The sequence below is a fragment of the Notolepis coatsorum genome (genome assembly GCF_963971535.1).
Source record: "Notolepis coatsorum genome assembly, chromosome: 6".
In the NCBI taxonomy this organism is placed as follows: Eukaryota; Metazoa; Chordata; class Actinopteri; order Aulopiformes; family Paralepididae; genus Notolepis; species Notolepis coatsorum.
This window is the reverse complement of record NC_140170.1, coordinates 27,810,655-27,838,336: the sequence shown is the minus strand read 5'-3', so window position 1 is coordinate 27,838,336 and position 27,682 is coordinate 27,810,655. Positions and strand designations below refer to the sequence as shown.

The window sequence follows — 27,682 nt, the reverse complement described above, 5'->3', positions numbered from 1 at the left end:
GCGTGTTCGAGATGGATTTCGGTTCGCCTCGAAAGTAGACGAGAGAAGCCGAGTGAAGCCGGGGGAGGAGTTAAAAAGGCGGACACTTCAGATTTCACGAGAGCCTCTCGCCTAGTCTCGCATGGCAGATCGCTTTCACGTCACCACACACATTACACACCTGTCCAGCTCATTATAATGCGATGGCCGTGTGCAAAATTAGATCAGATTCAAATGTACAGCACACCATATACTGCTATAGTGGAATATACTATTCATATACCATAATGTATACCATCTTGTTGCGTGCTCCTGGCCGCACGCACACACAACACACTGCTGGATAATTCTGTTTTGCATCAATATATATGTATACTGTGTATATTGAGGCAAAACAGAATTATATATACAGTATTGAGGCAAAACAGACGACGCATGTGTGTGTGTGTGTGTGTCTGACAGCTTGAAGTTTATCATGATGATATGATGATAACGCATAACATAATAAAGTTTTCAATCAATCAAACGTCTCATAACTCCCTGGCTGTCACGTGACTGACAACTTTTCTGAGCCAATAGGCGCTTTGCGCGACCGTAGCAAGTCGTTTCCCAGCCGGGAGCAGCCGGCTGAGAGGTACTGTGGAGCCTCGCTCTGAAGGCTGTGCGTGGCTCGCTCCCGCTGCTGCTGCTAGGGGGAGGGGTCAATGTAGCTGCTGCTGCAAGGGGGAGGGGTCAATGTAGCTGCTGCTTCCAGGGGGAGGGGTCAATGTAGCTGCTGCTTCCAGGGGGAGGGGTCAACAATCTCATCCCATTTTGCAATAAAAATTATTAGAGAACAGACTGAAAACATCTTATTAGATAAAACATGATGTATATTAGAGTGAACACTGAAAACATCTTATTAGATAAAACATGATGTATATTAGAGTGAACACTGAAAACATCTTATTAGATAAAACATGATGTATATTAGAGTGAACACTGAAAACATCTTATTAGATAAAACATGATGTATATTAGAGTGAACACTGAAAACATCTTATTAGATAAAACATGATGTATATTAGAATGAACACTGAAAATGTTATATTAGATAAAAACAGATGTATGTATATTAGAGTGAACAGCCTGAAAACATCTTATTGGATCAAACGGATGATGTATATTTGTATTGCAGATGTTGAAAGTTTTCCATTGGGGACATAATTTGCAGTTGGAAAAAAGACAATATATCGCAATATTACAATACGGTAACTATATGGTGATAATAAGGTATTGTGGGGCACTGGGGGGGCCTCTGGTGATAATAAGGTATTGTGGGGGGGGGCCTCTGGTGATAATAAGGTATTGTGGGGGGGCCTCTGGTGATAATATGGTATTGTGGGGGGGCCTCTGGTGATAATATGGTATTGTGGGGGGGCCTCTGGTGATAATAAGGTATTGTGGGGGGGCCTCTGGTGATAATATGGTATTGTGGGGGGGCCTCTGGTGATAATATGGTATTGTGGGGGGGCCTCTGGTGATAATATGGTATTGTGGGGGGGGGCTCTGGTGATAATATGGTATTGTGGGGGGGCCTCTGGTGATAATATGGTATTGTGGGGGGGCCTCTGGTGATTCCCAGCCCTAGATGCTGCTGTGTTTGATTTAAAGGACTGTGAAGAGCAGTCCTTCTAGTGATGTCAACAGTCCCAGCTGATGGACAGTGTGGGATTGATTGATTGATTGAAAACTTTATTAACAGATTGCAGAATGGGTACAATACAGTACGGCTCAATACACACAACTGTTAAGGGGATGCAGACCAGAGAAAGACGTTTGTCTTATTATTATTATTGTTTACATCAGGGTCCCCCATTTTCAATTCATCAAAAAAACTGATGGAAACATGTAATAACTTACTCAGTCGAATGGATCGGGTTAATACGATTTATTAACTCAAAAGAGTGATCGATACAAAATACTAGTCAGAGATGTGGCTGAAAGGCTCCTCCGGGCTACTAGCTACGAGACCCGGAAGTGAGAGCGAATTAGGGAGAGGGGGGCTCGTTTATAGTCAGGAGGGGGGGGGGGACACACCATAAACTGTAGATGTGGGGGAAGGGGGGGGATAAAGATTTGGGGGGAGGGTGAAAGACCTCAACTGAGGGAGCGGACAGTATATTAATATATATTATATATATAAGGTTCCAATATTAATATATATATTAATCCTCCACAACAGCCTCTTCAGTAGTCAACAGTCCCAGGTGATGGACAGCCTCTCCAGTAGTCGATCAACAGTCATCATTGGAGATATGTCATGTTTCCCAGGCCGTGTTGGTTCATTCCTCCGTCTCGTAGTAGCGTTTCTTCATGGCCCTGTATTTCCTCAGGTAGTACAGCGCTTCCAGCTCCTTGATCACAAACTCCCCGCGGTCGATCAGCTGTTTGATCTGCTCCGGCTCTGTCACGTCTCTGTTCTTTGTGAAACTCGCTCTCAGTCGGTCTCTGAAGTAGTCTCCTCCTTTGGGATACTCGCGTCCGAGGTGGAGCAGCTGGAGATCCAGAGACAGGATGACAATTAAAAGGGGATTATCGAACCCTAGCAACTCTCCCAAATCCAAAAACTAGAGCCAGAAGTAAAGATGTGATGTCAGGTGGTAGCCAGGCCTGAAGCTGCTCCACAAACGGTGGGTTTGGAGAGATGTTCCAGACGACTAATGTGTGACATCATGTGTAGGTACAATAGTAATGTGTGTAGTAAATAGAGCTGTCTTAAATACTTCGAAGCTTCGAAGCTTCGTTCGATGGCACAAGCTTCGAACATTAAAAAAAAATCGAAGTTTAAAAAAAAAAAGATAAAAAAAAATTCAAAACAATTTTTTTTCAATAATTTTTTTACTTCGCTTTGTGTGTGTGTGTGTGTGTGTGTGAGAACTACCCATCCCAGTTAGGACAGCCGAATCCCGTCCAATCTTTCGCCGTCGACTAAAGACTCACTTCTTCAACCATTATCTGAAATGATTAAAAAGAAAAAAGAAAAATCTAACCGTGACTAACCTTACTGTCATGCACTTTTCCTAATAAACAAACCTACACTGTAACACGCAACACTTTGATAAACATTGTTACTCAGCTGATAGAGTTGTACCCTTCTTGCTGTCTTGTCGTACAGAACTTGTAAGTCGCTTTGGATAAAAGCGTCAGCTAAATGACTAAATGTAAATGTGGGTGTGGGTGGCATGGGGCCATTGGGTGGGGCCGGGGGACAAATACACTGGCGGAAAGTAACCCAGCTCAGCACTGCCCAAATTATATCATCACTATTGCCTGTTTGAAGGATATCATCCTACATGCCTTGTAGAATTCCACACATAAGAAAGAAAGATACTGGGATGAATAAACAAAATAGGAAATAAAATTTAGATAAGGTGCTACTGAGATGTTTTGGTGAGTTCTTTGTTTTTTTGTGGAAGTTGACCTTCTTAAAAATGCATGAACATTCACTGATAATTGGTTTGTAGTGGAGTCTACAAGGTCTACATTGCCGGACCATGTAGAATCCGGACCTTGTAGACTGACATAATTCTGTGCATAGTTTAGTCTACACAGGCCATATTTCAAATAATCAAAATCTTACTTCATTCATCTTAAACATTTTTGATTTGGGGGATTGGTAGTTCCCATGAAATCTGAAGTTGTTCAAACGACAACAGCGATCCACCTTGAATTAAATCACACAGCCGAGTGAAACCTTGTTGGCTCAGTCACGAAAGGGGCTACTTAATTAATTAATCCAACCCACTTTATTTATAGAGCACATTTAAAAACAACAACGTTTATGAAAGTGCTGTACAAGTCCCACAACATAAGATAAAAAAAAAATAAAAAATCGAAGCTCGGCCCCCGAAGCTTCGATTGCCAAAAAAAGCTTCGAAGGTCAGCCCTAAGTAATGTACCTAATGTGTAGGAACAACAGAGCAAACTTACATTCTTATACAGTCTGACCACCTCAGCCCTGAGTGGATTCGCCATGATGATGGTCTCAAGAGCTGGAAGGAGACAGAAAGTGAACTGTTATCAAACGTGTCTCTTTGAGTCGTCTGCTGTCATCTCAAGACCGGAAGATGTAAGAGCGCCACCTGCAGGGCGTCATGTGTAGCCGGTGTGATCTTGTCTGCGTTGTGTTTAGTCGATTCGACCCCTGTTAAGGGATCGCCCTGAGTGGGAGTTGAACCCCGGACGCCCGCATTGCGGGCGGCATCACAGACCACTAAGCAAGAAGTGAATTCACTTCTTGCTTCCGGGTCTGGATGCCTCTGGGGAGTGAGTTTACTTGCAGTACCGCTTACCATCCACAGCCACTGAACTACTTGTACCATCGTGACTGTGGATATACTGCGGTACCTCCGTTACACATGCTCCATTATTTACAAATACTTGAGTAACACAAGCAGTTTTCTTGAAAACCCTGACATAATAGACACCCCCTCCTAATGTACAGTCTCCTCACCACTGTATGTATATATTCTCTCCCACCCACCCACTCCCTCCTAATAGACAGTCTCCACCCCACCGCATGTATATTTCTCTCCCACCCACCCACCCCCTCCTAATGTACAGTCTCCTCCCCACCGCATGTATATATTCTCCCCACCATATGTATATTTCTCTCCCACCCACCCACCCCCTCCTAATGTACAGTCTCCTCCCCACCGCATGTATATATTCTCCCCACCGTATGTATATTTCTCTCCCACCCACCCACCCCCTCCTAATGTACAGTCTCCTCCCCACCGCATGTATATATTCTCCCCACCGTATGTATATTTCTCTCCCGCCCACCCACCCCCTCCTAATGTACAGTCTCCTCCCCACCGTATGTATATTTCTCTCCCGCCCACCCACCCCCTCCTAATGTACAGTCTCCTCCCCACCGTATGTATATTTCTCTCCCGCCCACCCACGACCACCCCCTCCTAATGTACAGTCTCCTCCCCACCGTATGTATATCTCTCTCCCGCCCACCCACCCCCTCCTAATGTACAGTCTCCTCCCCACCATGTATATACTCTGTCAGGATCTATGGGTAACAGTACTACTGTATATTTGCATATCATATCACAAATGTAACAGTACTATATACCTGTATGTCCCTATGTCATAAATGTCATGTATGTCCCTATGTCATAAATGTCATGTATGTCATATATGTCATTATGAATTGAAAATGGGGGACCCTGATGTAAACAAGACGAAAGTCTTTCTCTGGTCTGCATCCTCTTAACAATTGTGTGTATTGAGCCCATTCTGCAATCTGTTAAATAAAGTTTTCATTCATTCACATTGTACGTTGTTATTTGCACTATTACTCTCCTCCTGACACTTAGATCTATGTCGTCGTCACGTTGTTCAGCACTGAGCACACAGAGGGCACCAACTAGCCACAAGCTCGGAGCTGCTGGTCGCAGTGGACCTGGGTTCCTGTGAGGAATGATTCCGGTGCAAACGTTTTAAAGAAGCCGAAGTACAGGGGCTTTTCTCATATACATTAAAAAAATAACGCAATCCGAAATGTTAAGGGGCTATTGACTTGTAGCTCGTGTTAGTATGTTGACTTGTACTACTAGAGTAAAGGTTACCTGTTGTCGTTTGTGTCGCAGTGCAAGAGATCAGGAGGACGGGCTCACAACATGTAGTTCAGTCGCTGCTGTCCAACAACAAGGGCTCTGCTTCTGCACACCGCTGCCCCCTGCTGGTGAACCCGTGGACTGACTTTATTAACAGATTGCAGAATGGGTACAGTTCAAGTTTCAAGTTTCTTTAATAGTTGTCATACAGAAGTACAGAATACTTTTGTACAAAATGCTTCTTACTGTTGCGCTCCAGAGACTGTGCAAGACAAGATAAGTATGAAATAAAAACATAGTAAAATTAGAAGTAAAAAAAAGAGGTCACAGTGTTCAGTTTAGACATATGTACAATGTTCGATGCAGAATAGACGTAGTTACCATACAATATACAATACTGTGCAGTGTACTAATATACAATACTATATAGTGCAAGGCAGAAATGGAGAAATGGGACGAGGTGCAATTTAGGTACAATTCACAGTAGGTGTACGAGTTGTAGTGCAAATCCTTTATCAATAAATATAAAGTGTAAGTGTGTTTGTGTGATCTAAAGTGTGGAGAGTGGGTGCTGCAGTGTGTTGTTTGTTTGAGTGAGTGTGTGCGTGTGGGTGTGTGTGCTGTGTGCATTTGATGGTTGTTGCATAGTGATTATTGTTCGTTTAGCGATTATTGTTCGTTTAGCAGCCTGATGGCCTGGGGATAGAAGCTTCTTCTGAGTCTTTCTGTGCTCGCCTTAAGACTCCGGTATCGCTTGCCTGACCGCAGCAGTTCAAAGAGGCAGTTGTTCGGGTGGCTCGAGTCCTTAATAATTCTCTTAGCCTTCCCCTTGCACCGCTTGATGTAAATGTTCTGGAGGGTGGGAAGCCCCCCTCCAATTGTGCGTTCGGCTGAACGTGTCACTCTTTGTAGTCTGCTACGGTCTTGTGCAGTGCTATTCCCAAACCAGGAGGTGATGTTGCCGGTCAGGATGCTCTCTATTGTACATGAGTAGAAGTTCCTAAGGATCTTCTGACTGACTTGGAACTTCCTTAGGCGCCTGAGGAAGTAGAGGCGTTGTCGTGCCTTCTTCACAACACTGTCAATGTGTGTGGTCCATGTCAAGTCCTCGGATATGTGGGCTCCGAGGTACTTGAAACTGTTCACTCTCTCAGTACAGTACAGCTCAATACATACAATTGTTAAGGGGATGCAGACCAGAGAAAGACTTTCGTCTTGTTTACATCAGGGTCCCCCATTTTCAATTCATCATAACATATATGACATACACGACATACAGATAGACAGTACGATATCTATGGACAGTACTGCTACATCTATACATTTATGACATACCAGATTTGCAAATTCAGTACTGTTTGTGATACAAAAAGAGTCCAGAAAAGAGAGTATATACATTTGACGTAGAACATCTGTGACCTGCCGTTAAACATCTGTACGGAATGTAAATGTAAATACAGTAAATAGAACTTACAACATAACAAAACAATATAAAACAAACCTAGAGTTTGTTGTTGTTGTTATTATTATTATTTAATTAACGAATGAATGCTCTTTATCGTCGTTGTACTTTCAGGTACGAAACGAAATGCCTCTCAATAAAAACAAACAAAAAACTACCAGAGAAGAAGAAAAAAAGATTCAATAGATAACAGCAGATCAATAAATAAAAGGGGCCTATTTAACATTTGTTTAACCAGGCAGGTCAATTAAGAACAAATTATTATTTACAATGATGGCCTGGTGACAGTACGCTCCCAGAAGCTCTGTGTCGACACAAACAAACAGACACAGACATATTTATACAGCAAACAGGTAGCAAGGTGTGACATCATAATAGACAAAGTGCAAATATGCAACATATACTGTATCACCATAGACTGTAACAGTCAACACATACCTACTGTATCACTATAGACAGTGTAACAGTCAACACATACCTACTGTATCACCATAGATAGTGTAACAGTCAACACATACCTACTGTATCACCATAGACGGTGTAACAGTCAACACATACCTACTGTATCACCATAGATAGTGTAACAGTCAACACATACCTACTGTATCACCATAGACAGTGTAACAGTCAACACATACCTACTGTATCACCATAGATAGTGTAACAGTCAACACATGAAATGAATGAATGAAAACTTTATTTAACAGATTGCAGAATGGGTACAATACAGTACGGCTCAATACATACAATTGTTAAGGGGATGCAGACCTGAGAAAGACGTTTGTCTTGTTTCCATCAGGGTCCCCCATTTTCAATTCATATAGATATACCTACTGTATCACCATAGATAGTGTAACAGTCAACACATACCTACTGTATCACCATAGATAGTGTAACAGTCAACACATACCTACTGTATCACCATAGATAGTGTAACAGTCAACATATACCTACTGTATCACCATAGATAGTGTAACAGTCAACATATACCTACTGTATCACCATAGATAGTATACAAATAAAAATATCTATATCTACATACCATTCATTCATTCATTGAGAGCAAGTTCTCGTTTACAATGATGTAGAGAATAACACAAAAATACAAAACAAAAGGAAACATTAAAGCAGCTGCAGACTGAGGTTATTACGGATTTAAACTGACCAATGGATACGAATGTATTGAGCTGTAATGTACAGCTTGTTCCACATGTCAGAGCCACTGTGTTTGCCAAGTTCAGTGAACATGTTGGGGACTTGAAGTGTAAGACATCATTGGAGTGAATATGATAAGGTCCAGAGGTCCTGTCCAATAATGAAGTTATGGTGGAAGATCTGTCTAATTTAATTGAATTTAATACAATGTAATGTAATATAAAATACAATATATACTATAAAATAAAATATATAATTTGAGCCCTAGATCACATGTAGTAAGTGACATGTTATGAATTGAAATTGGGGGACCCTGATGTAAACAAGATGAAAGTCTTTCTCTGGTCTGCATCCCCTTAACAATTGTGTGTGAATGAATGAATGAAAACTTTATTTAACAGATTGCAGAATGGGTACAATACAGTACGCCTCAATACACACAATTGTTAAGGGGATGCAGACCAGAGAAAGACGTTTGTCTGGTTTACATCAGGGTCCCCCATTTTCAATTCATAGTGACATTTATGACATACACAACATACATGACATTTATGACATAGGGACATACATGACATACAGGTATTTAGTACTGTTACATTTGACATAATACGATGTGCAAATATACAGTACTGTTACCCATAGATCCTGACAGAGTATATACATATGATGGGGAGGAGACTGTACATTAGGAGGGGGTGGGTGGGTGGGAGAGAGATATACATACGGTGGGGAGAGAATACATGCAGTGGGGAGGAGACTGTCTATTAGGAGGGGGTGGGTGGGTGGGAGAGAAATATATACATACGGTGGGGAGGAGACTGTCTATTAGGAGGGGGTGGGGGGGTTTGGACATTTACGGTGGCCAGTTTAGAATTACAGCCTCCCGTAGGTGCTCTTTAAGAGCGGTTTTGAATGTGGGTAGGGATTCACATTCCTTTCCAGCTTTGGGTAGGGCGTTCCACATTGATGTGGCATAATTGCGAAACGTGTTTAGTCCCTTGTTTGAGCCGAATCTGTGTTTAACATGATTTGTTGAGCTCCCTCTGGTGTTGTGGTCGTGGTATTCACTGACCTTTGGGAAGTATTTTGACATGTACATGGGTACCTTAGTCGTATAGTGTATCTTGTAGACCAGGCCCATTGCAAGTTGCTGTACTCTGTCGTCTACTCTAAGCCATCCTAGGTTGTCAAAGTTGGCAGGGGTGAGGTGGGTTCTAGGGGTAAGGTCAAGTAGAAGTCTGACCAGTTTGTTTTGTGATGTTTGTAATCTTGTTTTTAGCGCCTTTGAGGTGCTTTGGTACCATGAGGTGCAAGCATAGTCGTAGTACCCTTGAATGAGTGCTCCTGCCAGAGTCTTCAGGGTATTCTTGTTTACCAGAGAGGAGATCCGGTACAGGAATCTAGTTCATTGGTTGACTTTTTTTTTATTACATTGGATGCCATTTTGTCACAGGAAAGATTAGCCTCTAGGATGGAACCTAGGTATGTAATTTCATCTTTCCTTGTGACAATATTGTCACCCACTGTAACTGAGAAGCCATCGGTCTTGCTGAGTTTGTTATTTGAACCGAAGAGAATGGACTCTGTTTTGCCCATGTGTAATGATAGTTTGTTATCAGCGAGCCAGGTGCAGATTTTGCCTAGTTCCGAGCTGAGGGTTTTTTCAACCTGCAACTTGTTCTTGTCAGAGACCAGCAGGGCTGAGTCGTCCGCAAACAGGACCAAGTTGCAGTCACAAGCTGACGACATGTCATTTGCATAAATTAGGAACAGTAGCGGTCCTAGTATGCTTCCTTGTGTATTGAGCTATATGAATTGAAAATGGGGGACCCTGATGGAAACAAGACAAACGTCTTTCTCAGGTCTGCATCCCCTTAACAATTGTATGTATTGAGCCGTACTGTATTGTACCCATTCTGCAATCTGTTAAATAAAGTTTTCATTCATTCATTCATTCAGCTGTACTGTATTGTACCCATTCTGCAATCTGTTAAAGTTTTCAATCAATCAATCAATCAAACGCTGTCCCCATATCTCCGTTGTTTCCAGCCGGAGCAGTTATGTGTAACACCCCGCTCCTCTCCGCCTCGCTGACATGACAGTGTAGCGGCGGCGACCTGCTGGTGATACCTGCTGCTCTCTACTGACCACTGCCTCCTTTTAAATGGCCATTAACGTCACCGGAGCACGCGGTGAGTTGTAACATTGTAACATTATACACAACGACGACATGTTAACCCGGAGGAGAGAGAGAGAGAGACAAACAGGCTGGTTGCAGCTTAGCTTAGCTCAGCTGGCTAACGCACTCGGGCTAGCCAGCGTGAGGTGACGTGAGGTCTGCGAACGTGCTCTCCTCTGACGTCATCACCCCCGTTGTGTTTCAGATTGAGGATCACCATCAGCCACAGTCTCTCTCTCCTGCTGATTGATTGGTTGATTGAAAAGTTTATTAACAGATTGCAGAATGGTTACAGTACAGTACGGCTCAATACATACAATTGTTAAGGGGATGCAGACCTGAGAAAGACTTTCGTCTTGTTTACATCAGGGTCCCCCATTTTCAATTCATCATAACATATATGCCATACACGACATACAGATAGACAGTACTGCTACATCTATACATTTATGACATACCAGATTTGCAAATACAGTACTGTTTGTGATACAAAAAGTGTCCAGAAAAAGAGTGTATATACATTTGATGTAGAAACTGTACATTGGAGGATGTTGGGTGGGTGGGGGCTGTACATTGGAGGTTGGGTAGGGGGGGGGACACACTGTACATTGGAATACTGACAAAGCCATACTTGGTAATTTACTGTACAACTGGGTTAGGACATTTGTAGGGGCCAGTTGCGAATTGCAGTCTCCCGTAGGTGTTCTTTCAGAGTGTTTTTGAAAGTGGGTAGTGATTCACATTCCTTTACAGCTTTAGGTAGGGCATTCGACATTGATGTGGCATAGTTGCGAAACGTGTTTAGTCCCTTGTTTGAGCCGAATCTGGGTTTAACATGATTTGTGGAGCTCCCTCTGGTGTTGTGATCGTGGTATTCACTGACCTTTGGGAAGTATTTTGACATGTACATGCCTGGGTACCTTGGTCGCATAGTGTATCTTGTAGACCAGGCCCATTGCAAGTTGCTGTACTCTGTCGTCTACTCTAAGCCATCCTAGGTTGTCAAAGTGTCTCACCGTCTCCTTCATCCTGTTGTGTTTCAGATTGAGGATCACCATCAGCCACAGTCTCTCTCTCTCCTGCTCTCAGCGTCTCCTTCATCCCAAGTGTCTTCATCACCTGTCAACACGTCGATCACCATGGCGATGAGACAGACCCCCCTGACCTGCTCCGGTCACACCAGGCCAGTGGTAGACCTGGCTTTCAGCGGCATCACACCCTATGGATATTTCCTCATCAGCGCTTGTAAAGGTGAGTTTAATTTAATTTAATATATATATTTTTTAGAAAAGGTCCAACGTGGTGCCTAAAGGTCTACGATAAACGGGGATGTTAATGTGTTTTTAGATTGAATAGTCGTACGTTGTACTACACTCAGAAGTACCAGTTTATATATTTTATACCCAGTTTTATCCCTTGTACATTGTATATTACTATTGCACTTTACTGCTACATTTGCACTCTAGTTGGATGCCAAACTTTTTTTCTTTGTATTGTATGATCACAATACATTTTTATCTAATCTAATTGTGCCCTGTGTAGATGAATGTAATCTAGCTGTGCCCTGTGTAGATTAATCTAATATCTAATTGTGCTATGTGTAGAGATTAATCTAATATCTAACTGTGCCCTGTGTAGATTAATCTAATATCTAATTGTGCTATGTGTAGAGATGAATCTAATATCTAATTGTGCCCTGTGTAGATTAATCTAATATCTAATTGTGCCCTGTGTAGATTAATCTAATATCTAACTGTGCCCTGTGTAGATTAATCTAATATCTAATTGTGCCAGTGTAGAGATGAATCTAATATCTAATTGTGCCCTGTGTAGATTAATCTAATATCTAATTGTGCCCGTGTAGATCAATCTAATATCTAATTGTGCCCCTGTGTAGATTAATCTAATATCTAACTGTGCCCTGTGTAGATTAATCTAATATCTAATTGTGCCAGTGTAGATTAATCTAATATCTAATTGTGCCCTGTGTGGATTAATCTAATATCTAATTGTGCTCTGTGTAGATTAATCTAATATCTAATTGTGCCCCTGTGTAGATTAATCTAATCTAATTGTGCCCTGTGTAGATTAATCTAATTGTGCCCCCTGTGTAGATTAATCTAATCTAATTGTGCCCTGTGTAGATTAATCTAATCTAATTGTGCCCTGTGTAGATTAATCTAATATCTAATTGTGCCCCTGTGTAGATTAATCTAATATCTAATTGTGCCCTGTGTAGATTAATCTAATATCTAATTGTGCCCGTGTAGATTAATCTAATATCTAATTGTGCCCGTGTAGATTAATCTAATATCTAGCTGTGCCCCTGTGTAGATTAATCTAATATCTAATTGTGCCCTGTGTAGATTAATCTAATATCTAATTGTGCCAGTGTAGATTAATCTAATATCTAATTGTGCCCGTGTAGATTAATCTAATATCTAATTCTGCCCTGTGTAGATTAATCTAATATCTAATTGTGCCCTGTGTAGATTAATCTAATCTAATTGTGCCCCTGTGTAGATTAATCTAATATCTAATTGTGCCCGTGTAGATTAATCTAATCTAATTGTGCCCTGTGTAGATCAATCTAATATCTAATTGTGCCCGTGTAGATTAATCTAATATCTAATTGTGCCCTGTGTAGATTAATCTAATCTAATTGTGCCCTGTGTAGATTAATCTAATATCTAATTGTGCCCTGTGTAGATTAATCTAATATCTAATTGTGCCCTGTGTAGATTAATCTAATATCTAATTGTGCCCTGTGTAGATTAATCTAATATCTAACTGTGCCCTGTGTAGATTAATCTAATCTAATTGTGCCCCTGTGTAGATTAATCTAATATCTAATTGTGCCAGTGTAGATTAATCTAATCTAATTGTGCCCTGTGTAGATTAATCTAATATCTAATTGTGCCCTGTGTAGATTAATCTAATATCTAATTGTGCCCAGTGTAGATTAATCTAATATCTAATTGTGCCCTGTGTAGATTAATCTAATATCTAACTGTGCCCTGTGTAGAGATGAATCTAATATCTAATTGTGCCCCTGTGTGGATTAATCTAATATCTAATTGTGCCCTGTGTGGATTAATCTAATATCTAATTGTGCCCTGTGTAGATTAATCTAATCTAATTGTGCCCTGTAGAGATTAATCTAATCTAATTGTGCCCTGTGTAGATTAATCTAATATCTAATTGTGCCCTGTGTAGATTAATCTAATATAATTGTGCCCGTGTAGATTAATCTAATATCTAATTGTGCCCTGTGTAGATTAATCTAATATAATTGTGCCCGTGTAGATTAATCTAATCTAATTGTGCCCTGTGTAGATTAATCTAATCTAATTGTGCCCTGTGTAGATTAATCTAATCTAATTGTGCCCTGTGTAGATTCATCTAATATCTAATTGTACCCCTGTGTAGATTAATCTAATCTAACTGTGCCCTGTGTAGAGATTAATCTAATCTAATTGTGCCCTGTGTAGATTAATCTAATCTAACTGTGCCCTGTGTAGATTAATCTAATCTAATTGTGCCCTGTGTAGATTAATCTAATCTAACTGTGCCCCTGTGTAGATTAATCTAATATCTAATTGTGCCCTGTGTAGATTAATCTAATCTAACTGTGCCCTGTGTAGATTAATCTAATCTAATTGTGCCCCGCTGTGTAGATTAATCTAATCTAATTGTGCCCTGTGTAGATTAATCTAATCTAACTGCCCCGCTGTGTAGATTAATCTAATCTAACTGTGCCCTGTGTAGATTAATCTAATATCTAATTGTGCCCCTGTGTAGATTAATCTAATATCTAATTGTGCCCCGGTGTAGATTAATCTAATATCTAATTGTGCCCTGTGTAGATTAATCTAATCTAGCTGTGCCCTGTGTAGATTAATCTAATATAATTGTGCCCGTGTAGATTAATCTAATATCTAATTGTGCCTGTGTAGATTAATCTAATATAATTGTGCCCGTGTAGATTAATCTAATATCTAATTGTGCCTGTGTAGATTAATCTAATATCTAATTGTGCCTGTGTAGATTAATCTAATATCTAATTGTGCCCTGTGTAGATTAATCTAATATCTAATTGTGCCTGTGTAGATTAATCTAATATCTAATTGTGCCCTGTGTAGATTAATCTAATATCTAATTGTGCCTGTGTAGATTAATCTAATATCTAATTGTGCCCTGTGTAGATTAATCTAATTTGCCCGTGTAGATTAATCTAATATCTAATTGTGCCCTGTGTAGATTAATCTAATCTAACTGTGCCCTGTGTAGATTAATCTAATCTAACTGCCCCGCTATGTAGATTAATCTAATCTAACTGCCCCGCTATGTAGATTAATCTAATCTAACTGCCCCGCTGTGTAGATTAATCTAATCTAACTGTGCCCTGTGTAGATTAATCTAATCTAACGGTGCCCTGTGTAGATTAATCTAATCTAACTGCCCCGCTGTGTAGATTAATCTAATCTAACGGTGCCCTGTGTAGATTAATCTATTCTTAACTGCCCCGCTGTGTAGATGGAAAACCCATGATGCGCCAAGGAGACACGGGAGACTGGATTGGAACCTTCTTGGGCCACAAGGGCGCCGTCTGGGGAGCGACGCTGAACAAGGACGCCACCAAGGCAGCCACAGCAGCAGCAGACTTCACAGCGTGAGTGACACCCCTGGTGTGTTTCCTGGGGGCGGGTCCTAACCACAGCAGGTCCTGGGGGCGGGTCCTAACCACAGAGCAGCTCCTGGGGGCGGGTCCTAACCACAGAGCAGGTCCTGGGGGCGGGTCCTAACCATAGCAGGTCCTGGGGGCGGGTCCTAACCACAGAGCAGGTCCTGGGGGCGGGTCCTAACCACAGAGCAGGTCCTGGGGGCGGGTCCTAACCGCCTATTGCTTAATAACAGCGGAGCAGTGCTGCTTTTGCTTCCGCGTTTTCCCTGATTGGCTGCGACACGCCCCGCGGCAACCGCAGAGCGGAGCGGAGCGGCAGAGCTTGCGGAATTATGTAACCGCCCTAATCCGCCATGATTTTCATTCGGCGCTTCAGCTCACCTGGCAGAGCAGCGGTCCTGCGGTCCTGCGGTCCGTTGTTGACGAGTTCGAATCCCATCAAATTTTTTTTTTTAACGTGTATTCTTTCGCCGGTTAAGGTTAGGCATGGTTAAGGTTAAGGTTAAGCATTGTTTCGGAGTTGGTTAAGGTTAGAACGGTTAAGTTTAGGCGCTGTTAAGGAGCTGGTTAAGGTTAGAGTTTGTCTTAGAGAATGGCAATATTCTTTCTATGGTTAAGGTTAGGCATGGTTAAGGTTAAGGTTAGGCATTGTTTCGGAGTTGGTTAAGGTTAGAACGGTTAAGTTTAGGCGCTGTTAAGGAGCTGGTTAAGGTTAGAGTTTGTCTTAGAGACAGCCTATTTCCGCACTGCCGCTCTCCCGCGTTGCCGCGGTCACATGGTCAAATTGTCACATTCTTGCACTGCTCCGCTGTTAAAAAGCAACACGCGTCCTAACCAGAGCAGGTCCTGGGGGCGGGTCCTAACTAGGCTTGGGCGGTATCCTTTTTTTCACACCGTTATACCTTTATCACATAATACCCCGGTGCACGGTATTTGACGGTATGACTTTCATTTTCATCAGCGGGGGGGGTGGCAACCAAGTAAACAAATCATCGTCAGCTCTCAGATTGGTAGTCAGAAGCCCGCACCGTTAGCGTTACTGCGTTAGCATCTAGCCTTGGCAGACTATTTAATTCGTTAAGGGCTCGAAATTGCATGAGTTTTGGTCATATGCTCCCGAAATGCTCCCGTTGTTTGGCTACTTCTATGTGCAGTGAAAACTACTCGAATGCTTTATAACCTAGTCATTGATTTAGTTCAGGGTAATCTAAGATTAGCCGCAGAGCTAACGCTAGTTAGCGTGAGCTAACGCTAGTTAGCGTGAGCTAACGCTAGCTAATCAAGCTCAGTAGCTCACAGAGAGAGATAAACAGCTGACAGCGGATAGTACAGGACGATACAAATACAATAAAAAGGCGGGTGGGGGCTGTTGTGTAAACCTTGTACTCTTTAGTTCACATATAATAAGAGACGGATTATTTGCTTGCTCCACCAGTGCACCACTCCACAACAACACACACCAACTCTCGTCACAACGCTTTACGGTATTTTCACAGCACTGTCGCAACATTACCATAAAACGTGAACACCGTTGTGACCCACTCGCTCCACTAGACTGGTCTCGCCCTCTGCTGGCGCGTGTGTGCACTACACTCAAAACTCCGTTTAACTGTAATAGAAGCTGAAGCACATCTGTGATTTTGACGGTGACGGACGGTATTGATTTTCAATACCGTCTGTATTTCTAAATACCCCGGTATATCGTAATACCGTCGTACCGCCCTAGCCTAGCAGGGCTCTACAGTGCGACCATATTGCTCGCATATGCCCCTAAACATATGTGCGTGCGAACCTGCAAAATCAAGTACTCGCACAGCGTGCGAGTGGGGCCGGCGAGTGCAGAATACAGCCTCATTCGTCCTTTTTTTTCTCCGCTGCGAGAATCGTTAAAAAACTACAAGTCCCACAGTTCACAGCCGCATAAACGTTCCAATCACAGTAGAGTTTCCTGTGGTCACGCGACTGGAAACCGAAAGTAACAATCAGCGTCACTGTCTGTCTCTGAGTCAGACAATACAGCCATGTCGAAGCCCATTCAATTTTATTTTGCGCGAAAGATACCGAAGAATGAGAAGTCAGGCGAGGCAGCTCATGTTACAGAGGTGATGGTTAACGTTAACGTTAACCAAGATACTGACGCTAGCCAGCATGCTAGCGAAGATGGCCAAGCTAGCGAGGCTACACCCACTGTAGCACCCAATGTAGCCACTGTAGCTAGCGAAGCTACACCCACTAGAGCCGGAGGGAAGACATACAAATTTAACGTGAATTGGCTAAACATTTCCCCATGGCTAGAGTTCGAAAACAATGTCATGTTTTGTAAATATTGCAAAGTAGGATCGATGCATTGCTATGCATTGTTACACCCCTACAACTGGCCCACTGTGTATGTGTGTACAGCTAACTTGGCTAGCGTTATCAACCGCAGAGGTGGGCACCGGACGGCCAGAGTGCAAGTGGTGTGGCAATAGGGTCTAGCTGCAGCGTTGGACGGCCAGAGTGCGACGGTGTGACGTCGTAATTGGCAGAATCGACTGTCAATCAATGGTCTACCTGACACGCAAACTCAAAAACAATGTTTCTGTACTGGAGGTGTACAGTATTTCAATAGGCAACCCTGAAAGGATTATTTTTCTAAAAGAGCAACACTAGCTCCCCCCTCTACTGATGGCCCTGGTTGTAAAGCCAGTGTCTCCTTTTTGTTCAATGTCACTGCCTTTCTTATTAGGCCTAGTTGTTGGCTACAACTTTGCCATAGTAGGCATTAATCACTTAATTAATAGTTCAAATGTCTGTGTCCCATTCCCGTTTGCACACGCAGATGATACACACACGCACACAGTGGGCCAGTGACTTTGGTGGTATGTGCTATTGCACAGATGTGTCCCGTTCCCGTTTGCATGCACAGTACAAATATACATTTATTTTTGGGGAAAAAAAAAACTCTGTTACTTGACATATTTTCACTGTGCTCCTAAATTTCTTTGTGTGCTCCTAAATTTTTTCATTTAGGAGCACCTGTGCCCCTAGTGAAAAAGGTTAGCGTAGAGCCCTGCCTAGTCCTAACCACAGAGCAGGTCCTGGGGGCGGGTCCTAACCACAGAGCAGGTCCTGGGGGCGGGTCCTAACCACAGAGCAGGTCCTGGGGGCGGGTCCTAACCACAGAGCAGGTCCTGGGGGCGGGTCCTAACCACAGAGTAGGTCCTGGGGGCGGGTCCTAACCACAGAGCAGGTCCTGGGGGCGGGTCCTAACCACAGAGCAGGTCCTGGGGGCGGGTCCTAACCACAGAGCAGGTCCTGGGGGCGGGTCCTACCCACAGAGCAGGTCCTGGGGGCGGGTCCTAACCACAGAGCAGGTCCTGGGGGCGGGTCCTAACCACAGAGCAGGTCCTGGGGGCGGGTCCTAACCACAGAGCAGGTCCTGGGGGCGGGTCCTAACCACAGAGCAGGTCCTGGGGGCGGGTCCTAACCACAGAGCAGGTCCTGGGGGCGGGTCCTAACCACAGAGCAGGTCCTGGGGGCGGGTCCTAACCACAGAGCAGGTCCTGGGGGCGGGTCCTAACCACAGAGCAGGTCCTGGGGGCGGGTCCTAACCACAGAGCAGGTCCTGGGAGAGAGGAGTCCTAACCAGAGCAGGTCCTGGGGGCGGGTCCTAACCAGAGCAGGTCCTGGGGGCGGGTCCTAACCACAGAGTAGGCCCTGGGGGCGGGTCCTAACCACAGAGCAGGTCCTGGGAGAGAGGAGTCCTAACCAGAGCAGGTCCTGGGGGAGAGGAGTCCTAACCAGAGCAGGTCCTGAGAGAGAGGAGTCCTAACCAGAGCAGGTCCTGGGAGAGAGGAGTCCTAACCAGAGCAGGTCCTGAGAGAGAGGAGTCCTAACCAGAGCAGGTCCTGAGAGAGAGAGGAGTCCTAACCAGAGCAGGTCCTGGGAGAGAGGAGTCCTAACCAGAGCAGGTCCTGGGAGAGAGGAGTCCTAACCAGAGCAGGTCCTGGGAGAGAGGAGTCCTAACCAGAGCAGGTCCTGAGAGAGGAGTCCTAACCAGAGCAGGTCCTGAGAGAGAGGAGTCCTAACCAGAGCAGGTCCTGAGAGAGAGAGGAGTCCTAACCAGAGCAGGTCCTGAGAGAGAGGAGTCCTAACCAGAGCAGGTCCTGAGAGAGAGAGGAGTTCTAACCAGAGCAGGTCCTGGGAGAGAGGAGTCCTAACCAGAGCAGGTCCTGGGAGAGAGGAGTCCTAACCAGAGCAGGCCCTGGGGGCGGGTCCTAACCACAGAGCAGGTCCTGGGAGAGAGGAGTCCTAACCAGAGCAGGTCCTGGGGGAGAGGAGTCCTAACCAGAGCAGGTCCTGAGAGAGAGGAGTCCTAACCAGAGCAGGTCCTGGGAGAGAGGAGTCCTAACCAGAGCAGGTCCTGAGAGAGAGGAGTCCTAACCAGAGCAGGTCCTGAGAGAGAGAGGAGTCCTAACCAGAGCAGGTCCTGGGAGAGAGGAGTCCTAACCAGAGCAGGTCCTGGGAGAGAGGAGTCCTAACCAGAGCAGGTCCTGGGAGAGAGGAGTCCTAACCAGAGCAGGTCCTGAGAGAGAGGAGTCCTAACCAGAGCAGGTCCTGAGAGAGAGGAGTCCTAACCAGAGCAGGTCCTGAGAGAGGAGTCCTAACCAGAGCAGGTCCTGAGAGAGAGGAGTCCTAACCAGAGCAGGTCCTGAGAGAGAGGAGTTCTAACCAGAGCAGGTCCTGGGAGAGAGGAGTCCTAACCAGAGCAGGTCCTGGGAGAGAGGAGTCCTAACCAGAGCAGGTCCTGGGAGAGAGGAGTCCTAACCAGAGCAGGTCCTGAGAGAGAGGAGTCCTAACCAGAGCAGGTCCTGGGAGAGAGGAGTCCTAACCAGAGCAGGTCCTGAGAGAGAGGAGTCCTAACCAGAGCAGGTCCTGGGAGAGAGAGGAGTCCTAACCAGAGCAGGTCCTGGGAGAGAGGAGTCCTAACCAGAGCAGGTCCTGGGAGAGAGGAGTCCTAACCAGAGCAGGTCCTGGGAGAGAGAGGAGTCCTAACCAGAGCAGGTCCTGAGAGAGAGGAGTCCTAACCAGAGCAGGTCCTGAGAGAGAGAGGAGTCCTAACCAGAGCAGGTCCTGGGAGAGAGGAGTCCTAACCAGAGCAGGTCCTGGGAGAGAGAGGAGTCCTAACCAGAGCAGGTCCTGAGAGAGAGAGGAGTCCTAACCAGAGCAGGTCCTGGGAGAGAGGAGTCCTAACCAGAGCAGGTCCTGAGAGAGAGAGGAGTCCTAACCAGAGCAGGTCCTGGGAGAGAGAGGAGTCCTAACCAGAGCAGGTCCTGAGAGAGAGGAGTCCTAACCAGAGCAGGTCCTGAGAGAGAGAGGAGTCCTAACCAGAGCAGCTCCTGGGAGAGAGGAGTCCTAACCAGAGCAGGTCCTGAGAGAGAGAGAGGAGTCCTAACCAGAGCAGGTCCTGAGAGAGAGGAGTCCTAACCAGAGCAGGTCCTGGGAGAGAGGAGTCCTAACCAGAGCAGGTCCTGGGAGAGAGGAGTCCTAACCAGAGCAGGTCCTGGGAGAGAGAGGAGTCCTAACCAGAGCAGGTCCTGGGAGAGAGAGGAGTCCTAACCAGAGCAGGTCCTGAGAGAGAGAGAAGAGTCCTAACCAGAGCAGGTCCTGGGAGAGAGGAGTCCTAACCAGAGCAGGTCCTGGGGGAGAGGAGTCCTAACCAGAGCAGGTCCTGAGAGAGAGGAGTCCTAACCAGAGCAGGTCCTGGGAGAGAGGAGTCCTAACCAGAGCAGGTCCTGAGAGAGAGGAGTCCTAACCAGAGCAGGTCCTGAGAGAGAGAGAGGAGTCCTAACCAGAGCAGGTCCTGGGAGAGAGGAGTCCTAACCAGAGCAGGTCCTGGGAGAGAGGAGTCCTAACCAGAGCAGGTCCTGGGAGAGAGGAGTCCTAACCAGAGCAGGTCCTGAGAGAGGAGTCCTAACCAGAGCAGGTCCTGAGAGAGAGGAGTCCTAACCAGAGCAGGTCCTGAGAGAGAGAGGAGTCCTAACCAGAGCAGGTCCTGAGAGAGAGGAGTCCTAACCAGAGCAGGTCCTGAGAGAGAGAGGAGTTCTAACCAGAGCAGGTCCTGGGAGAGAGGAGTCCTAACCACAGAGCAGGTCCTGAGAGAGAGAGGAGTCCTAACCAGAGCAGGTCCTGAGAGAGAGGAGTCCTAACCAGAGCAGGTCCTGAGAGAGAGAGGAGTTCTAACCAGAGCAGGTCCTGGGAGAGAGGAGTCCTAACCAGAGCAGGTCCTGGGAGAGAGGAGTCCTAACCAGAGCAGGCCCTGGGGGCGGGTCCTAACCACAGAGCAGGTCCTGGGAGAGAGGAGTCCTAACCAGAGCAGGTCCTGGGGGAGAGGAGTCCTAACCAGAGCAGGTCCTGAGAGAGAGGAGTCCTAACCAGAGCAGGTCCTGGGAGAGAGGAGTCCTAACCAGAGCAGGTCCTGAGAGAGAGGAGTCCTAACCAGAGCAGGTCCTGAGAGAGAGAGGAGTCCTAACCAGAGCAGGTCCTGGGAGAGAGGAGTCCTAACCAGAGCAGGTCCTGGGAGAGAGGAGTCCTAACCAGAGCAGGTCCTGGGAGAGAGGAGTCCTAACCAGAGCAGGTCCTGAGAGAGAGGAGTCCTAACCAGAGCAGGTCCTGAGAGAGAGGAGTCCTAACCAGAGCAGGTCCTGAGAGAGGAGTCCTAACCAGAGCAGGTCCTGAGAGAGAGGAGTCCTAACCAGAGCAGGTCCTGAGAGAGAGAGGAGTTCTAACCAGAGCAGGTCCTGGGAGAGAGGAGTCCTAACCAGAGCAGGTCCTGGGAGAGAGGAGTCCTAACCAGAGCAGGTCCTGGGAGAGAGGAGTCCTAACCAGAGCAGGTCCTGAGAGAGAGGAGTCCTAACCAGAGCAGGTCCTGGGAGAGAGGAGTCCTAACCAGAGCAGGTCCTGAGAGAGAGGAGTCCTAACCAGAGCAGGTCCTGGGAGAGAGAGGAGTCCTAACCAGAGCAGGTCCTGGGAGAGAGGAGTCCTAACCAGAGCAGGTCCTGGGAGAGAGGAGTCCTAACCAGAGCAGGTCCTGGGAGAGAGGAGTCCTAACCAGAGCAGGTCCTGAGAGAGAGGAGTCCTAACCAGAGCAGGTCCTGAGAGAGAGAGGAGTCCTAACCAGAGCAGGTCCTGGGAGAGAGGAGTCCTAACCAGAGCAGGTCCTGGGAGAGAGAGGAGTCCTAACCAGAGCAGGTCCTGAGAGAGAGAGGAGTCCTAACCAGAGCAGGTCCTGGGAGAGAGGAGTCCTAACCAGAGCAGGTCCTGAGAGAGAGAGGAGTCCTAACCAGAGCAGGTCCTGGGAGAGAGAGGAGTCCTAACCAGAGCAGGTCCTGAGAGAGAGGAGTCCTAACCAGAGCAGGTCCTGAGAGAGAGAGGAGTCCTAACCAGAGCAGCTCCTGGGAGAGAGGAGTCCTAACCAGAGCAGGTCCTGAGAGAGAGAGAGGAGTCCTAACCAGAGCAGGTCCTGAGAGAGAGGAGTCCTAACCAGAGCAGGTCCTGGGAGAGAGGAGTCCTAACCAGAGCAGGTCCTGGGAGAGAGGAGTCCTAACCAGAGCAGGTCCTGGGAGAGAGAGGAGTCCTAACCAGAGCAGGTCCTGGGAGAGAGAGGAGTCCTAACCAGAGCAGGTCCTGAGAGAGAGAGAAGAGTCCTAACCAGAGCAGGTCCTGGGAGAGAGGAGTCCTAACCAGAGCAGGTCCTGGGAGAGAGGAGTCCTAACCAGAGCAGGTCCTGAGAGAGAGAGGAGTCCTAACCAGAGCAGGTCCTGGGAGAGAGGGGAGTCCTAACCAGAGCAGGTCCTGGGAGAGAGGAGTCCTAACCAGAGCAGGTCCTGAGAGAGAGGAGTCCTAACCAGAGCAGGTCCTGGGAGAGAGGGGTCCTAACCAGAGCAGGTCCTGGGAGAGAGGGGTCCTAACCAGAGCAGGTCCTGGGAGAGAGGAGTCCTAACCAGAGCAGGTCCTGGGAGAGAGGAGTCCTAACCAGAGCAGGTCCTGGGAGAGAGGAGTCCTAACCAGAGCAGGTCCTGGGAGAGAGAGGAGTCCTAACCAGAGCAGGTCCTGGGAGAGAGGAGTCCTAACCAGAGCAGGTCCTGAGAGAGAGGAGTCCTAACCAGAGCAGGTCCTGGGAGAGAGGAGTCCTAACCAGAGCAGGTCCTGGGAGAGAGAGGAGTCCTAACCAGAGCAGGTCCTGAGAGAGAGAGGAGTCCTAACCAGAGCAGGTCCTGGGAGAGAGAGGAGTCCTAACCAGAGCAGGTCCTGGGAGAGAGGAGTCCTAACCAGAGCAGGTCCTGAGAGAGAGGAGTCCTAACCAGAGCAGGTCCTGGGAGAGAGGAGTCCTAACCAGAGCAGGTCCTGGGAGAGAGGAGTCCTAACCAGAGCAGGTCCTGGGAGAGAGGAGTCCTAACCAGAGCAGGTCCTGGGAGAGAGGAGTCCTAACCAGAGCAGGTCCTGGGAGAGAGGAGTCCTAACCAGAGCAGGTCCTGGGAGAGAGGAGTCCTAACCAGAGCAGGTCCTGAGAGAGAGAGGAGTCCTAACCAGAGCAGGTCCTGAGAGAGAGGAGTCCTAACCAGAGCAGGTCCTGGGAGAGAGGAGTCCTAACCAGAGCAGGTCCTGGGAGAGAGGAGTCCTAACCAGAGCAGGTCCTGGGAGAGAGGAGTCCTAACCAGAGCAGGTCCTGAGAGAGAGGAGTCCTAACCAGAGCAGGTCCTGGGAGAGAGGAGTCCTAACCAGAGCAGGTCCTGGGAGAGAGGAGTCCTAACCAGAGTCCAATCAGATCCATCACTACTGGTTTAGATCCTTTAGATCAGGGGTCTCAAACTCAATTTACCTGGGGGCCGCTGGAGGTAGAGTCTGGGTGAGGCTGGGCCGCATCAAATATTCCACAAAAAAGGGTTTCAAGTATTAAAAAAAAAAGTACAACTGATCCAATCTTCTCAATCTTTAGCAATAACATTTCAGAACATGAACGGTTCTTCAGAACATGAACGGTTCTTCAGGCTTCTCAGTGGTGTCAGTGGACTCATCCACAGCTATGGAAATGCACTGTGCATTTTTTTTATTCTATCACAAAGCTGTTTATAAGAAAAATAGGTAAAAACCATATTATGCGTTTTCATCAATAAATAAATGCCCCAAATTTTTTTATAGATTGGGGGCCCCACATTTTTTAATAGATTGGGGGCCCACAAATTGATTATTTCATGGGGCCCAGAATCTCCAGCTATGCCCCTGGCTGGGACTCAGGCTGAATGCATATTTTCCCGTCCATTCACCTTTGAATTGCAGTCGACTTTTCTTTTACTGACCATCTTTGAAAATGCCATATTTTTCTGCTGGCTGCCTGCTGGCGAGAATAGGCTAATAGCTACATTTATCTCACAGAGATAAAACTGGGAGCGAGTTTACTATAGATGCGCTTTCAACTCTGCTCCGACTTGAACTGAAAGAGAGAGACGACATGCAGTCCGTGAAGACCCGCCCTACTCCCCTACTCTGCCTCTGATTCGCAGACTGCCATCAGGCTGCTAAACGAACAATGAATGAACACTACACAACAACAACCACCAAACGCACATAGCACACACATCCACACGCACACACTCACTTTAAACAAACACACTGTAGCACCCACTCCACACACTTATAGCACACACCCACTTTAAACAAACACACTGTAGCACCCACTCCCCACACTTTATATTTATGGATGAAGGATTGCACTACAACTCGTACACCTTACTGTAAATTGTACCTAAAATTGTACCTCATCCCATTTCTGCTTTGCACTAGATAGTACTGTACATTAGTACACTGCATAGTATTGTGTATTGTATATTATATGGTAACTCAGAACATTGTACATATGTCTATACCGAACACTGTGACCTCATTTTCTTCTTCTAAATTCATGCTATATTATGTTATTATGTTATTTGATACTATCTTGTCTAGCACAGTCTCTGGAGCGTAACAGTAAGAAGCATTTTGTATGAAAGTATTCTGTACTTCTGTATGACAACTATTAAAGAACTTGAACTTGAACTTGTAGGTGAGGGGGAAAAACGCTGACGGGACGCGTATGTGATTGGACCAGACCCGTACACACAGACAGACAGTGGCAGTGCTGCCGGCCATGCAGAGCACTGCTCGCAGAGGGGAGAGATAGCGAGGATGCATTTGCTTCCACTTTACTTGATATCACTCCGGAATCACATTTCAACCAAGTCACTAACATAACGTTGCTGTCATGAGCCTGCGCTATGGTAGCCTACAAGTGATAAAATAAATAAAACTTCCAACTCTCGCGCAACGACTCGGCAAACAGTAGTGCACGGGCCGCATTAACATTAATTGATGTCCAGTAGGGGGCCGCAAACGCGGGCCGCGAGTTTGAGACCCCTGCTTTAGATCCATCACTACTGGTTTAGATCCATCACTACTGGTTTAGATCCATCACTACTGGTTCAGATCCATCACTACTGGTTTAGATCCATCACTACTGGATCCATCACTACTGGTTTAGATCCTTTTAGATCCATCACTACTGGTTTAGATCCATCACTACTGGTTTAGATCCATCACTATAGATCCATCACTACTGGTTTAGATCCATCACTACTGGTTTAGATCCATCACTACTGGATCCATCACTACTGGTTTAGATCCATCACTACTGGTTTAGATCCATCACTACTGGTTTAGATCCATCACTACTGGCAGCTACAGGCCTGGTTTAGATCCATCACTACTGGTTTAGACTGGTTTAGAAATTTTTTGATGATCCACTTTTTCTACAATTTTTCTGTATTTTCCCACATCTCAATTTAGTCGTTATGCCAATTCCCCCCTCCCCTTCCTGGTCGTTGCGTGCATGTGCCCCCCACTGGTCGGTCTAGGGAGCCCTGAAGTCATATCACATGCTTCCTCCGATACATAGGAGACTGCCAGCAGCCTCTTTTCACCTGGCAGCGAGGACTCATTGGTGTAACGGTACACGGAAGCCACGGTTCGGTACGTACCTCGGTATTGGGGTCACTGTTCGGTACGAGTTCGGTACAACAGAAAAAAAATATTCATAATAATAATTATTAACACTTTGGTTGCCTAAGGTTAAATTAATGATATACCATAGATTGCCAGCGCTATTTGTCTATGGAGAAAGTCCCCTTCTTTGCAGGGCTATAACTTTTTAAATTCTATTGCTACATTGCCATTATTAGGGCCCATTCAAAGTCCTATATCGCTGCTGTCGGGACAAAACCTCATAACTCCAAAAACCCAACTTTTCAGCAGAGGAAAAAAACTAACACAGATTTGATGGTGAATAGAGTTAGGAGGTTTAGACAGATGATCGGTTTAATGCTTTCCCATTGTTTAAACTTTGTAAAACCCACACACGCATAATGGAGGATGATCTATGGAGTTGATTTATATAATAAAAAAAAAATTCAAAAAATGGAGTTATGAGGTTTTGTCCCGACAGCAGCGATATGTATTGTTCATTGTGTAGCAACGTTAAACTTTTTCATTCACATATTCATAGTAAAGTATGGTCTAATGTATAAGTATGTTTTCATCTCTTTCTGCAGCTTTCTCCAGAACGTGATATATAGCCCCAAATGCATTATATTGATGATGAAATACAGTTTGATGGCAATCAGCGCGATATAAAAAATTCCAACTAGACGTACTTCTAGAAGTTACTACACGTCATCTGATGTTGACCGGATGGGCGAGGGGGCGTTTATAATTCCGTGGGCAGCGTTATACCAATCATCTAATGTGGGTCAAATGTTGATAATATCAGTTATTATCGAAGACGGTAACGTTACACGCTGAAACTCACCCCAGTCTCCGCGCGCCGTTGGGCGATCATCGTCGAGTAGAAATTTTATCATTATGGGATATATTATTACCCGGTCCATCTCCAGCTTGTATAATGGTATATACGTCCAAATCATGTTGTTTATCGAGTTATTGGCAATCGATCGCTATGTAGTGTGACGAGCTAGAGTCACGGAACATGTACCGAGTGGCCGGAAGCAATACGGACGTCTAGCAAAACCTCTAGTGCGCTTCCTGTTAAGCGCTTGCGCCGATCGGCCACCAGATGGCGCTCCTGAACCGCCAGAGAGCTCAGTGGGTCCTGCTGGTGGATCTCAGGCCAGCGGAGGGACATTATGAATCCGATCGCAGATTTTTGAAATATTGATATAAAGACGACGTACAGCGTCCCCCGGCAACTTTAGCATGGCCAGCAAAGACGTCTAAAGACGGCTCCCGGCAGTCAAAGTGTTAATACTATTTCTTTTATTTTTTATTTTTTTATTTACATTTTTTTAAATGTATATATTATATTTATGATAATTATTATTATTAAATAGAATAATTTTCTATAGGCTTGCCGTGGTAGTCAGTGATACTGGTGTCATTCTGTGTTCAGGCATCCACTTGCCTACTGCCCCTTTAACAACTTATCCTCTAAGTTTCAGTTTCACTTCTAGGGAGAATTTAACTTCACAACCAGACTGAACTAGAGAACAGATGACATATTACAACAATGGCAGAGGATTATT

The 27,682-nt window shown here is 45.7% G+C and overlaps 2 protein-coding genes across 2 annotated transcripts in view; one reads left to right on the top strand and one right to left on the bottom strand.

Moving 5' to 3' along the window:
* Positions 1-1,902: 1,902 nt before the first annotated feature.
* On the bottom strand, positions 1,903-5,688 carry lyrm5b (LYR motif containing 5b). The gene is made up of 3 exons (XM_084316699.1): positions 5,604-5,688; positions 3,952-4,013; positions 1,903-2,516 (listed from the first exon to the last, which is right to left on the bottom strand). Exons 2-3 carry the CDS (start codon positions 3,994-3,996, stop codon positions 2,304-2,306), a joined length of 258 nt encoding a protein of 85 aa, XP_084172825.1. The 5' UTR covers positions 3,997-4,013; positions 5,604-5,688; the 3' UTR covers positions 1,903-2,303.
* Positions 5,689-10,290: 4,602 nt separating this feature from the next.
* Positions 10,291-27,682, top strand: part of LOC311230230 (serine-threonine kinase receptor-associated protein-like) — a 51,479-nt gene continuing 34,087 nt past the window's right edge. Inside the window, exons 1-3 of the mRNA XM_084316441.1 lie at positions 10,291-10,400; positions 11,431-11,638; positions 14,924-15,059. Of these exons, the coding sequence (XP_084172567.1) occupies positions 11,527-11,638; positions 14,924-15,059 (248 nt within the window). The 5' untranslated portion in view covers positions 10,291-10,400; positions 11,431-11,526. The remainder of the gene's footprint in view (positions 10,401-11,430; positions 11,639-14,923; positions 15,060-27,682) is intronic.

Coding starts and splice junctions, on each gene's coding strand:
- lyrm5b (XM_084316699.1), bottom strand. CDS start 3,996: ATGGCGAATCCACTCAGGGCTGAGGTGGTCAGACTGTATAAGAAT. Junction 2,517..3,951: donor TGGTCAGACTGTATAAGAAT/GTAAGTTTGCTC, acceptor CTGGATCTCCAG/CTGCTCCACCTCGGACGCGA.